This window comes from Myotis davidii, unplaced genomic scaffold, assembly GCF_000327345.1.
Source record: "Myotis davidii unplaced genomic scaffold, ASM32734v1 scaffold18, whole genome shotgun sequence".
Taxonomy (NCBI): domain Eukaryota; kingdom Metazoa; phylum Chordata; class Mammalia; order Chiroptera; family Vespertilionidae; genus Myotis; species Myotis davidii.
The window spans coordinates 1180899-1193670 of record NW_006292696.1 but is presented as its reverse complement, the minus strand read 5'-3'; the positions used below and the strand labels follow the sequence as shown (position 1 = coordinate 1193670).

The following is a 12772-nucleotide window of genomic DNA, read 5'->3' as shown; positions in this document are numbered from 1 at the left end:
AGGGCACTGGCCCGGGTTGCAGGGCTCTATCCCCAGTGTGGGTTTTGCAGGAGGCAGCCGACCAATGATTCTCTCTCATCATTGATGTTTCTATCTCTCTCTCTCCCTCTCCCTTCCTCTCTGAAATCAATAAAAATATATTTTAAAAAATATTTGTAGCTTCAAAGTTTTGATGAAATCGTTAAAAATTGTTATTCGATACAAGCACTTTATAAAAAATTTAACACTGGGAGATATAACTAGTAATGTTTTACTAGATCTAACCCATTCTGAGTATCTTGGGTTTACCAAAGTGTTGCAGAGAAACTGTCAGGGGTGTAATTTACAGTCATGTGAAGGTCTCGGTCAAACCTTTATGGCATACGTCCCAGAAATTGAGGAAGTGAATGATCGTAATGTTAGCTTTAAAGAAAACTGAAGGAGAATCTCACTGAATCACCAGCTGATTGACCATTCAGAATAATGATTACAGTATGATTGTTAACGGTTAATTTGAAAAAATTCAAAGAATTGGTTGACAGTGTTGTAACAAAACTCCAATCATTCCCAAGGTTTCTAATTAGCTGCACCTATACAAATTAAAAAATGGCAGAAAATAGCTGTTAATTCCTATCTCAGCCTAACGATAAGAAATATTCATTCATTAACTGATTTTTAAAAAATAGTCCTACCCTGTCTCAGTAAGAGATGAATTTCCAAAAATATTTACTTTGAGTGTTTGGTAATTAAATATAAAAATAGGCAATATGTATATTTTATTGGTTAATTGTGTAAAAATAATAACTTAATCCAAAAGAAAAAATTTCAAAACTTGGAGGCCTATGGTCAAAGAAAAAAATATGTACATAAGTTCAATTAATGGGTATATTCGGTTGCAGATAAATATGAAAGGGAGATCAACAAAAGACTTTTAATATACATTATACATATACATGCTCAAAAATCTTTCATTGACATATATACATATAGACAGACATATATGCATACATGTATACACATGTATGCACACACATATGTAAAAAATTAGGATAGCTCTGGCCATTGTGGCTCAGTTGATTGAGCGTCATCCCATGGGCCCCTAAAAGTATCCTGGGCCCTGAGCCTAACAGATGAGTGGCCCTGACCTAATGGCTGCCTTCACATCATATCATGATGAGGTTGAGTAACTGCTATAAAGATCACTAGGTGTTGTGGTCGACAACACCTAAAATATTGACTATCTGGCCCTTTTCAGAAAAAGTTGCCAGCTCCTGGTCGGACGTTTTTCAAATGAGGAATGTCAGGCCCTGAGGGACAAAGTGACTCGCCGACTGTCACACGGGCATTAGTGGAAAACCAAAGGCTGGAACCCAAGTCACTCCACCCATCTCTTGCACACCCACAGTTTTCTCAGGCTCCCTCAGACCTTCCCCCTGCAGGCCACGCCCGCCAGGCCCGGTGTAACGCCAGGGCGTGCCTGGGTGCCCGTTTAGGTTGGCTGGGATGTTTTCAGGGGCCAGGGAGAAGGGCTACTGAGCTGCACAGCTGCATGGAAGAGACATTTGCTCTGGGGATGGACCAGGTGGGGAGGAGCTCAGCTTGTTTCAGCCAGGCAACTGGACTCACCTGGCAACCCTGAACAAACGCTTAATGTGATGAAGGTAATGATAATGAAGAGGAGGACAATGCGTATACTAGAAAAATCATCTCAGCACGGATTAATTACATTGAACATATGAAATTGCTGATTTTTTACTGTTTTTGATCCACAAAATCTGAATTTCATATGATCCAATCTAATATGATTATCTCATTTTCTTTATTTTTAATATATTTTTATTGATTTCAAAGAGGAAGGGAGAGGGAGAGAGAGATAGAAACATGATGAGAGAGAATCATTGGTTGGCTGCCTCCTGCATGCCCCCGACTGGGGATCAAGCCTGCAACCTAGGCATGTACTCTTTTGACCGAATCAAACCTGGGACCCTTCAGTCCTCAGGTGGATGCTCTATCCACTGAGCCAAACTGGCTAGGGATTATCTCATTTTACAAATGAGCAAATGGAGACTCGAACACATTAAGTCACTTGCTCCAGGTGCAGCAAGTAAGAAGACCGAGGATCTAATTGTGTCTGATTCCAAAGTTCTGCATGGCATTTTATACTGTTCTCCCATTCAGCTCCATCCCCTGCTCTTGAAGACTTGCCAAGAGGAAACGGTACAAATTTCTCAGCATGCAAAGTCTTCATGACATACTCCTACTCTCTTCTACATGATAAGCATGCTGTCCCTAACTCTCCACCCAGACACCTCCCTCTTCCTCACTTTGCATGTCTAATCTACTTCCTAAGCCCTTTGAGTTTACTTCTCAAATGCTTTGCCTATCTGGACACTTCTTTCTATCATCTCCTTCATCTCTTGTCCTTGTAATGCCTGGTTTTTAGGGCACGAGGCTTTGGATTGGCCTTTCTGGTACCCCAGTGTCCTCTCCCCATCCCCCCCCCACACACACACACAACAGATCTCTGTCTATGAAACACAGGCGTGTTTCCCCAACAGCTGGGAGTGAATTTCACATGACCTCTCCAGCCGAGCACAGTAAACACTCAGTGAAGCCACACCTGTGGACTTAAAATGACGGCCCTGACAGGTAACAGGAAGCCAGTGACTCTTGTATGCAAAGCTCACCGTTCATTTGTTTAATCTGTTTGCCGGTAAGCATAAGGTATCTACAACACTTAGCATTAAGCCAACGGCGCGTCTTCTGAAGTTATTACAAAACATAAAGGTGTTTCTAAGAAATGTATGCATTTCTGAAAGCTTATTTGCTTGAGGGTTTGCTTAATTGAAGATATTTAGAAAAGAACCAAGATGGCAGCATAGTAACCGCCTGTGCTCGCCGCCTCCCACCACCACATCGGAATTACAATTAAAATACAGAACAACCATCACTTAGAACCGCCTGGAAGCTGGCTGAATGGAAGTCCTGTAACTAGAGAAGTAAAGAAAAAAGCACATTGAGAGGGGTGCCAGGGCCGGAGGCGTGAAACCGACGTGTGCTTTTTTTTTATATAATCGGGAGGGAGATTGTTCCTGCGGCGGCTGCCTGTAAAAACAGCGGTTCCCAGCCCCACACCAGACCCCCAGCCCAGGGTTCCAGAGCTGGGAAGAGAAGTCCCCGCAATTAAGGGCTGTAAAAACCAGCGGGTTTGGGGCTCAGTGACACAGAGGCTGCTGGGATCCCAGGTGTTCCTCTTAAAGGCCCGCGCACAAACTCACACTTCTGGCTTCTTCCAAGTTCCAGCACCGCGGGACCCAGACACATAAGGGGAGGAACTGGGTGGTCTGGCATCGGGGCAGGAATTCCGGGGCACTTTCTCCCAGATGAGGGTGCTCCAAGGGGTCACTGTGCCTGTGCGGGGTCGGAGAGGGGGGGTGCCTGTCATACGGCTGACGAGTTTCCATCAACACGGCCCACTCTGTTTGCTCCGCCCTGAGGATTCCCTGAGACCCCGCCCCATCCAATTTGTAGCCCAACCCAAGCTGTTTGAAGCAGCTTTCCCAAATGAATGGCTGGTCCTGGCACAGGCTTCAGACTTTACTAAAATCTCTCAAGCAAGCTGCAGCTGGGGACAGCATGCTCCACACCTATCAATAAAAGGCCCCAGACCCGGCACTAGTACCAGCCCGCGGGGCTTCACAGCTGGGCCCTGCCTGGGCACCTCCACCCCGAGCCACTGGGCCCCACAGGACACCTCCCACAGAAGGCCACTCTACCAAGTCCAGGAGGCATAACAGCTCTACCCAATACACAGAAACAAACACAGGGAAGCAGCCAAAATGTGGAGACAGGTCACAAAAGGAAAGAAATGGAAACAAGTTAACTCCTGGATACAACTCCCAACCAACTGAGTCACACTGGCCAGGGCCATAATTCTATTATTTTTTTTAATTGGTAATTTATTGCCCTAACCGGTTTGGCTCAGTGGATAGAGCGTCGGCCTGCGGACTAAAGGGTCCCGGGTTTGATTCTGGTCAAGGGCACATGCCTGGTTGTGGGCTCAATCCCCTATAGGGGGTGTACAGGAGGCAGCCCATCAGTGATTCTCTCTCATCATTGATGTTTCTATCTCTCCCTCCCTCTCTTTTCCTATCTGAAATCAATAAAAATATATATTTTAAAAAGAATAATTTACAGGGATTCAACAGTAGAGGATTCTGAGAATTACTGCAGCATCTCCCCTCCTTCCTTCCTACCCTCTCCATCCTACAAGTGTTGCCAACCTGCTTCGCTACAGCCCAGCTCTGAAACACCTTGAATTCCCCTCTCGCTCCAATTCTTTATCCATTCTCCTCCCTTTCCATCTTATGTTGTACCTGCCTGTGTAATAATACTTATCTCACCTTCCTATTATTAGGAAACTCCTTTAAGAGTTCATCTTTCAATCCTTTCTTTCTTTCCCCAACCCTTTCCTCAACTCCTTTTCTTTTTTTAAATTTCATGAGTTCACTTTTTATTTGCATCAACATTTTACTAGGAAATTTTTCAGACACACAGAGAGTTGAAAGAACGTTATGCCCACCCTCCAGATTCTGCCATTAACACATTGTCAATTCATCCCTTTATCTGTTAATCCAGCTTATTTGTTGGATGCATTTCAGAGTAAGTTGCAGGCATCAGCGCACTTTCCTGCAAATACATCAGCACGTATCTCATTAACTAGAGGTCAATATTTGTTTACAGCTCCTTTTTTTTCTTTTAAGGCAAACGTTACCTACAATGAAATGTGCAGATCCTAAGTGTACCACTTATACGTTTTGACAATTCCTTCCTCTACTTCTTAATGCAAAGCTTTCTCACAATGACTGAGCCACACAAGCATTGCCCACTGAGGCACAAGTGGATCTTGGGAGATGAACAAAAACTCTTAGACATTTCAATGGCCTGTGGCCCTCTAAACAGATATACAGTATGTCTGTGGTAATTAAAATTTTATGGTGGAGCAATTATAGAAAAACTTTGTCTAAGAAGGATTTTTGGCAGGAGACGGGGAGGATGATGGGAAAAGGTTGACAAACATTGTTCTCTACTAGACAGGTGAGAAGGAACTCTGAAGATGTGATGAGATTGAAATGAAATTGATCTCTACGAAATGGCTAGAACAGTGTGTGGTATATCATAAAAACCCCAAATATGTTCATGATAATTACCAATATTTATTGTGCACATACGATGCGCAGGCGCATGCTAAGATTTTTATACACATGATCTCATTCAATCTTGCATCCACTCCATGAAGAAATTACTATTATTATTACAGCCAAGCACAGAGGCTTGGAGAGGTTGGTTTAATTGCTCAATGTCAAACTCCTGGTAATTGACAGAGGCAGGATTTAAACCACCGTCTGCCTTCAAAGCCCCCCCTCAGATGTACTGGGAAAGTGACCCCCCTCCTCACAATGGGGTGAGGTCACGTACTAGTTGGGGGACAGAAAGAAGGGGTAGATGGAGTTAACAGTACGTGCAGCCTTCAATGGCTCTGGACTGATGGGTGGTGTCCTGTGCCCAGGGCCATGATGATGACCGCCTGTGATCTCTCCGCCATCACCAAGCCCTGGGAGGTGCAGAGCAAGGTATGGTCTCCTCCGGAGCCGAGAGGAGGGGTTCCAGTACTGGTGGCAGCAGCTAAGGGGGCTTGAGGTCCCCAGCTCCAGAGGCAGCCCACTTTGCCCCATCCTCCCCCGGCAAGACAAGGAGCTCACTTTAGGACCCTCCCATGATGACCGTGATGTGTGGGTGGCGGGCCGGGGTGGGGTTTATGCTTTTGTTGAGCTGGAAATCCAAGTGGAGTGGAATAGAATCGCGGGACACGGGCAGGAGGACTGGGGCTGGGGCTGACTCAGGGTTGCGGGGGTCTGCCTGTTGCAGGTAGCTCTGCTGGTTGCTGCTGAATTCTGGGAACAAGGTGACCTGGAGCGCACGGTGCTGCAGCAGAACCCCATTGTGAGTAGCGAGGGGACATCAGCCTGACGTGGGTGTGTGACCTCTTCCTGATGGACACCTGTGACCTTGCCCTGGCAGAGGACTGTGTCCTCTCCCCACCCCCTGACATAGAGATGGCCTTTCCCTAGTGTAGGGCTGCTCCACGTGCGGCCCCGTCAGCCTCCTCACTGGGGAACATGTTAGAGATGCAAACTCACAGGCCCCACCCCAGACCTCCCTCAGCAGAGACTGTGGGGGTGAGCGCAGCAAGGGTGCCCTCCCAGAGTTTGGGACCCTGCTCTGATGGGATGGCCTTAGCCCACGCAGCTAAGCAGACACTGACAAGTGGACACCAAAACTTGGATTTCCCTTTAAGTTCCAACAGCCTGGGCAGCCACCTCCCAGGCCCTGTTCTAACAACAGAGAGTCCCGGGGAGGAAAGGTCTTGTTTGTCAAGCTGCGGACCCGCCGATGTTGATAGTTCAACCTGACTGGTCAGTCAGCCAGCTCCCGCTGGAGGCCAGGTAGAGGGTTCACTGAGGGCCCTGCTCTGGGGCGGGGCTAGGAGGTAAAGGTGGGGTAAAAGAGAGAGACCTTTTGGAGACAGAATCACAGATGTGGGGATGGGCTCACCTGTGAGGTGCTGAAAGTGCTGGGGTACCCCGTGAGGCCGGAGGGAGAGTGGCAGGGCTGTGAGGAGCTGGCAATGAGCATGACCAGCAAGGGCCAGTGGGATTTGTGACTCTCTTCTTCCTTTAACACCTTATAATGGACAGGGCATGGCTAACGAGCCCTCTGTAGCCAGATGCAACCATTAGCCACAGACAGCCTTTGTTTTATCTCTGACCCTTCCCTGTGCATTTTTAATCTTTTGGCTGATGTATTTTAAAGGAAGTAAGTCTCAGAGAGCATTTCTTCTATGAATATGTTATAGCTTGTATCTCTAAGAGATAAGAACTTTATTTTTTTAAATATATTTTATTGATTTTTTTATTTTTTACAGAGAGGAAGGGAGAGGGATAGAGAGTTTGAAACATCAATCAGCCGCCTCCTGCACGCCCCCCACTGGGGATGTGCCCGAAACCAAGGTACATGCCCTTGACCAGAATTGAACCTGGGACCCTTCAGTCCGCAGGCCGACGCTCTATCCACTGAGCCAAACCGGTTAGGGCCAAGAGATAAGAACTTTAAACAAACACACACAACCACCGTACCATTATCACCTCATGATAATGATTAGTAATAATTCCTGAATATCCGCTAATCCCCAGCTCCTTCACTTTCCCTGCTGAGTAATGAAAATCATTTCGTTTGATTTGCTCAGATCAGGACCCAATCAAGGAACCAGCGCCCTCCTGTTGTTGCCGTGTTTATTCTCTTTTCATCAACAGTTGTTTCCTCGTCCTCTTTCTTTTTTTTTTTCAACCTTCCTTATGTCATTTATTTGTTGAAGAGGGTGGGTCTTCTGTTGGGCAGTGTCCCCCTCGTGGTGTTATTTAACATGTCCCGCTAGCCCTGTATTTCCTGAAACGTGCTAGTTCGATCTGGAAAGTTGATGAGTTGGAGGCTTGGTCTTGGTTTGGCAAGAATGCCTCACCGGCAGGAGGGCCAGCGCCGTTAACGCTCTCTCCCCCACGCCAGCCCATGATGGACAGAAACAAGGCGGACGAACTCCCCAAGCTGCAGGTCGGCTTCATTGACTTTGTCTGCACCTTCGTCTACAAGGTGGGTCCTGTGTTTTCTCCGGCCCAAGGCTTTGTCGTTGATAAAGCCGGGGTTCCCAAACGCCAGCAGGAACCCTAAGCCCTGGCAAGTGGCCAGCGGGTGGTATTTTACAAAGCCCTTCTCCTCTGCAGTGGCATCTGGTCCTCAGACAGCCCTCGGGGACTAAGCAAGGTTTCAGGCAGGGAAGGGAAGCATCGCAGACTCACACCCTCCTCACTTCCCTAGCTGGTGGGCATGTGACGGGTCAGCGTAACCCAGTGTCGGCAGATAACCTGGAATTCCTCTCTGAGCTCTTGCTCAAAGCTGCCGTCTCCCTCTTGAGAAACCCACTTTTACATGATCTGTGCCACCGCTCACCTCCCATTTGTTACTTTTACTCAGGCCATGTTCCACGTGAGGAAACAGAGGCCAGAGATGAGAAATGACAGGCCCGAGGTCACTGGGGTCAGCCATGAGATGGGATGAGAGCCAGGCCGCCTCCCCCTCGGTCCAGGGCTCTTTCTGTTGTGTGAGCTGCACCCCTTTGGTTTGGAAGAAGTTCAGGTGCTCCCAGAGGTGAACAGGTGCCTCTCTGACATAACACAGGCTCAGGGGCCAGGGGGGTGGAGGGGCACGCTCTGAGCACCAGGGCGGAGCAGCCAATGCTGTCATCCTCAGCATGTTGTCAAACAAGGAGCCTGGGCTAAGGGCTTGATGTGTGTTACCAGCCCCGTGAGGTAGGTATTATCTCTGCAGGCGACCTGCCCAAGGTCACACAGCTCCTGGCAGAGCCTGGATCTGAACCAGGCAGCTCTGAGCACAGCCCGCCCTGGATTTGCATATCAGTTTCCTCACCTAACACTCTGGTGGGGGGGTGGGGGTAAGGAGGGGGGTGAATCTTGTTTCCCTGCCTCCCAGGAGTTTCTGAGGAGGGAGGGAGGTGACCGCTTCTCTCTCTCCCAGGAATTCTCCCGCTTCCATGAGGAGATCACTCCCATGCTGGATGGGATCACCAACAACCGCAAGGAGTGGAAAGCACTTGCTGACGAGTATGAGGCCAAGATGAAGGCTCTGGAAGAGGAGAAGCAGAAGCAGCAGGCAGCCAAGCAAGGTTCTCAGTGAGGGGGACGGGAGGGGGAGCCCTGACCCCCATACCGAGTGCTCACGGTGTGCCTGGCCTGGCCTGGCCTGGCCGCAGAGCCACACACACGGGGTCCCATTCAGACTCTGCCATCACCTATTATTGTCCCCATCCTACGAAGGAGGGCACCGAGGCTGGCAGACGTACTGTGGCCACGTCACACCGTTAGTGAGTGGCAGAGCCTGGTTCCCAGGATTGAGGCTCCCTGCGAGGATTCCCTGACTGCGCTCAACCAGCACTAGACAGAGGGCCCTATCCAGGAGCAAAGAAGAAACGTAAACTAACTGGTTAGAAGGAATTTGAGGCCACGTTTCCAGCCTTCTGTGTGATGTTTGAATCCTATCTATGCCGTCATGACCCTTTGCTTGCACACTAGTGACAGAGGGCTCACTACCTTACAGGAAAGCCTCATTCAGTCACTATTAGAAAGCTCTTCCTTGAACTGAAACTGTTCTCCTGGTTGAAACTTCCACTTACTGGCCATAGCCCTGCCTTCAGGAATCGAATGGGATTCGTTTTCCCCATCTCTTCCCCGCCTCGCGCCCCCAAGTCATTTCCTTTACCGGTTGTGTGGCGCTAGTTCCCTCCTAAGATGCGGCTTCTCGTCCCCGCCCCACACTAACTGTCCTCCTCTGCACACGGCCTGTGCCCATCGTTCTTAGCCTGGACGGGCCTCCAGCTCCGCTCTGCAGGGTGGGGGTGATTCTGAACTGGTGGCTACAATTGTGGGGCCACCGCTCAGGGTTCTGTAAGTGGTGCTTTCGCAGCTCCAGGATTTGTATGACAGCCACCACCAATTTGTATCATACTTACGATTTTCCAGAAAACGGCAGTCAAGTGTCCAGGGGAAGAAGCGTCTTTTTCTAATTTGCACAAATGGTCTTATGGGCTAGTGGCCGGGCTGTGCTAGCTTACGGCCTGCACGATGTCTTTTGTTTGGCTTGCATTTGTTTCAAATGTGAATTTGCTGCCTGTGTTTTACAAATGGAGAGAATTCCAATTTTAAAAGTTTAGATTTCTGGCATGTCCTTTGAAAAGATCAACATCTGGCCACACCCATCGGCAATTCTGCATGGGAACAATTAGCTGGAACTGAGTGGCACCCATCCCACCCCTTTATTTTTTTTTAAATATATTTTCATTGATTTCAGAGAGGGAGAGGGAGAGATAGAAACATCAATGATGAGCGAGAATCATTGATCAGCTGCCTCCTGCATGCCCCCTACTGGGGATCGAGCCTGCAACCCAGGCATGTGCTCTTGACTGGAACTGAACCTGCAACCCTTTAGTCCACAGGCCAATGCTCTGTCCACTGAGCCAAACTGGCTAGGGCCCCTCCCCACCCCTTTAGATGGGACAGGGGAATCTCTCCAGCTTGCCACAGTCCCCGCCACTCCCTGTTGTCTCTCAGACATGAGTGCCAAGTGTGGGTCGCCACTTACCATCATGAGCGCTGTTATTTTTCTTAGTGTAGAGAAACATTCTTGCTTTCTGATTCCCCTTGCACTTGGCTTGCCTTCTGCACATGTGGTTAGCTGTTGGCCTCTCAAAGCCCTTGAATTTGCAGCTCTTGGTCGATACCAGGGCAGAGGGGAAGCCCCCCTGCAGCCTCCTCTCACCTGGCGTGCTGTCTTTCTGTCTGATTGCAGCAGCCACGGGAAATCAGCCTGGGGGGAACCCCGGCCCTGGAGGGGGCGCGCCTGCATCCAAGTCCTGCTGTATCCAGTAGCCCACGGGGGACCCGCTGACCAGAATGGCACTGCCCTGCGTGGGAAGAGATCACCCGAGCCACGGGCGAACAGGACACCTCCTGAGAAGTCAGAGTCACAGGAGTTGCAAGCTGAGTGAGACTTTAGCTTACATCTTAGCGAGGGGCTTTCAAGTTCTCAGCCTTGAGAACTTTTGAATGAGCTAAAACCGACATTCTAGCTGTCATAGACATCAATTAAATATGTAAGGAATGCCAGGTTCAACTGCCCACAGAGTCATGTTTTTGTCCTTATGCTTTCATTTCTACTTTATTCTAAATATTTTCAATCATTCTCAAAAGTAGGGAATTATACAATGCACCCCCGCCTAGCACCCTATTCCAATATGGAGCTTCTGACGCATTTGTTTCATCTGTCCTTTTATATTCTTCAACTTTTTCTTGGCTGAAGTATTTAAAAGAAAATTCCAGACAGACCATTCCAGACATTTGGGCGTTTTCTGATGTAACCACATCATTATCACAAGCAACAAATGGACACCTAGCACCCAGGGCGGTTATGCTGTGACGAGCTGTCTGGACCCTCTACTGTAGAGAGAAGGGCTTGCGGTCCCAGTGGCTGAGTGCTGCCGGAAGACAGCCCTGTGCCGCCCCTTTGGGGATGACCTCAGCTGCATGGAGACACTTCGCCCAAGGGCACACCCTTCCCCTGGGTGGCCTGCAGCCCATGGCTGATCCATGCCAGGAGTTAAGGTCTGGCCCTGTTGGCCCAACAGGGGACAGCTCTGCAGAGCCACCCCAGCTCCAGGACGAGGTCCACTGCAGAGGCTGCCTTCTGGGGAACCCAGCTCGGGACAGCAGTTCTCCCCCATTGGCGCAGCTATGTCTTTAAGAGTTGGTTTGCTCGAATCTGACCCAGACAAGTTCTATACTTTTAGCCGTCTTTTCAGTGGTTTTAAATCTTTTTCTTGTTGCAGACTGTCAGTTGGCCCATATTCTGGATGTATCCGTTGGTTTCCTCTGCCCCTGGTTCTCCTACAAGTGGGTGTTGGGTCTAGTTGCTTGGAGGAGGAGTACATGGTTCCTCCGAACTGTCTGTAAACCACGGATCTGCTCTCACCTCCCTTTTTTAGGTAAATGAGGAGGAGCTCGAGGGCCAGCCAGGGGATGGGCTGTGTGAAGTTCACGGCACAGTTCCCTGGCTTTGCTCCAGGAGCCGAAGCCCACGCTCAGAGAACACAGTGTTCGGGGCACGGGTCCCTGGGACTCCCACAGCAGGTCAACCGGAGTTCCTGACGCATGAGCCCTGCCCATGGTTTCTGTCAAGTCAACAGGGAGCTGGGCCTGGAACCCTCATCTCTGACCTCCCATGCTGGATTTTCTGACCTGAACGGGACACTCTCAGAGCAGTGGTCTTTTAAGCAAAGGCATGTCCCTGAGCACATCACATGTAGTGGTTAAGTGGCAGAGTGCAGAAGTGGCACCCAGGAATACACAGGCAATGCTGCCGGTGCAGGCTCTGTCCCGTGGGCAGGTTTCCTCCACTCTCTGTCGTCCTCAGCCTTCCCTCCTGGGTCATGGTCCTTGCCATGCGTCTACGGTTCGTACCAATGAGAACATGCACGATGAGGGTTGCACCTCATGTTGACAAAGTGCCTCTAATGTCCTAGGTACTGTGCATGGTCTAAATTCATCCTCACAAACAACCCGATAAGGTGGAAATGATTACTAGCCCCATTTATCACATGACGAGGAAGAGACTCAGAGAGGTTAAGAAACCTGCCCAAGGACACCCAGCGGATAAGTAGTGAAGTCAGGACTCAAAGCCAAGCAGCCTGACACCAGGTCCTGGCTTATCATCATTTTGCCTGCAATCATTTTGTACTGCTTCTGAGAATCAGCCTGATTTAGGACCTTGGAGTCCATCTAAGCAGATCATCTTATTTCATATTTGGGGAGGCCAGGGACCCTAAGAGGTGCCTTGTCTAAGTTTGCACAACACCGAGGTGGCAGAGCTGGGTCTCAAACACAGGCTCCCATTCTATTTCTTGCGCCACCGACTGCACCTTGGACTTTGTGGCTTGGTTGCCTCCCTGGCTCTGTACAGTCATCAGGCCATGGATAGACGCCTCTCACTCGCCCATTCATGAGTTCCTGACTAGGGGGGCTGGGCACCCTGCCATGAATGGAGGAGCACCCCGTTCTCCTGGAGGTGAGCATCTAGTAATGGGGTGACAGATGCTGCGTAATCAATCACA

At 49.3% G+C, this 12772-nt stretch overlaps 1 protein-coding gene across 2 annotated transcripts in view; it reads left to right on the top strand.

Annotated features, from left to right (window-relative positions):
• The window catches only part of PDE6A (phosphodiesterase 6A), a 47071-nt gene extending 35584 nt beyond the window's left edge, over positions 1–11487 (top strand). For both annotated transcript variants that reach the window (XM_015565609.1, XM_015565608.1), the window contains exons 18-22: positions 5549–5612; positions 5908–5982; positions 7603–7686; positions 8629–8776; positions 10456–11487. In XM_015565609.1, the coding sequence (XP_015421095.1) occupies positions 5549–5612; positions 5908–5982; positions 7603–7686; positions 8629–8776; positions 10456–10535 (451 nt within the window). In that variant the 3' untranslated portion in view covers positions 10536–11487. The remainder of the gene's footprint in view (positions 1–5548; positions 5613–5907; positions 5983–7602; positions 7687–8628; positions 8777–10455) is intronic.
• Positions 11488–12772: the final 1285 nt, after the last annotated feature.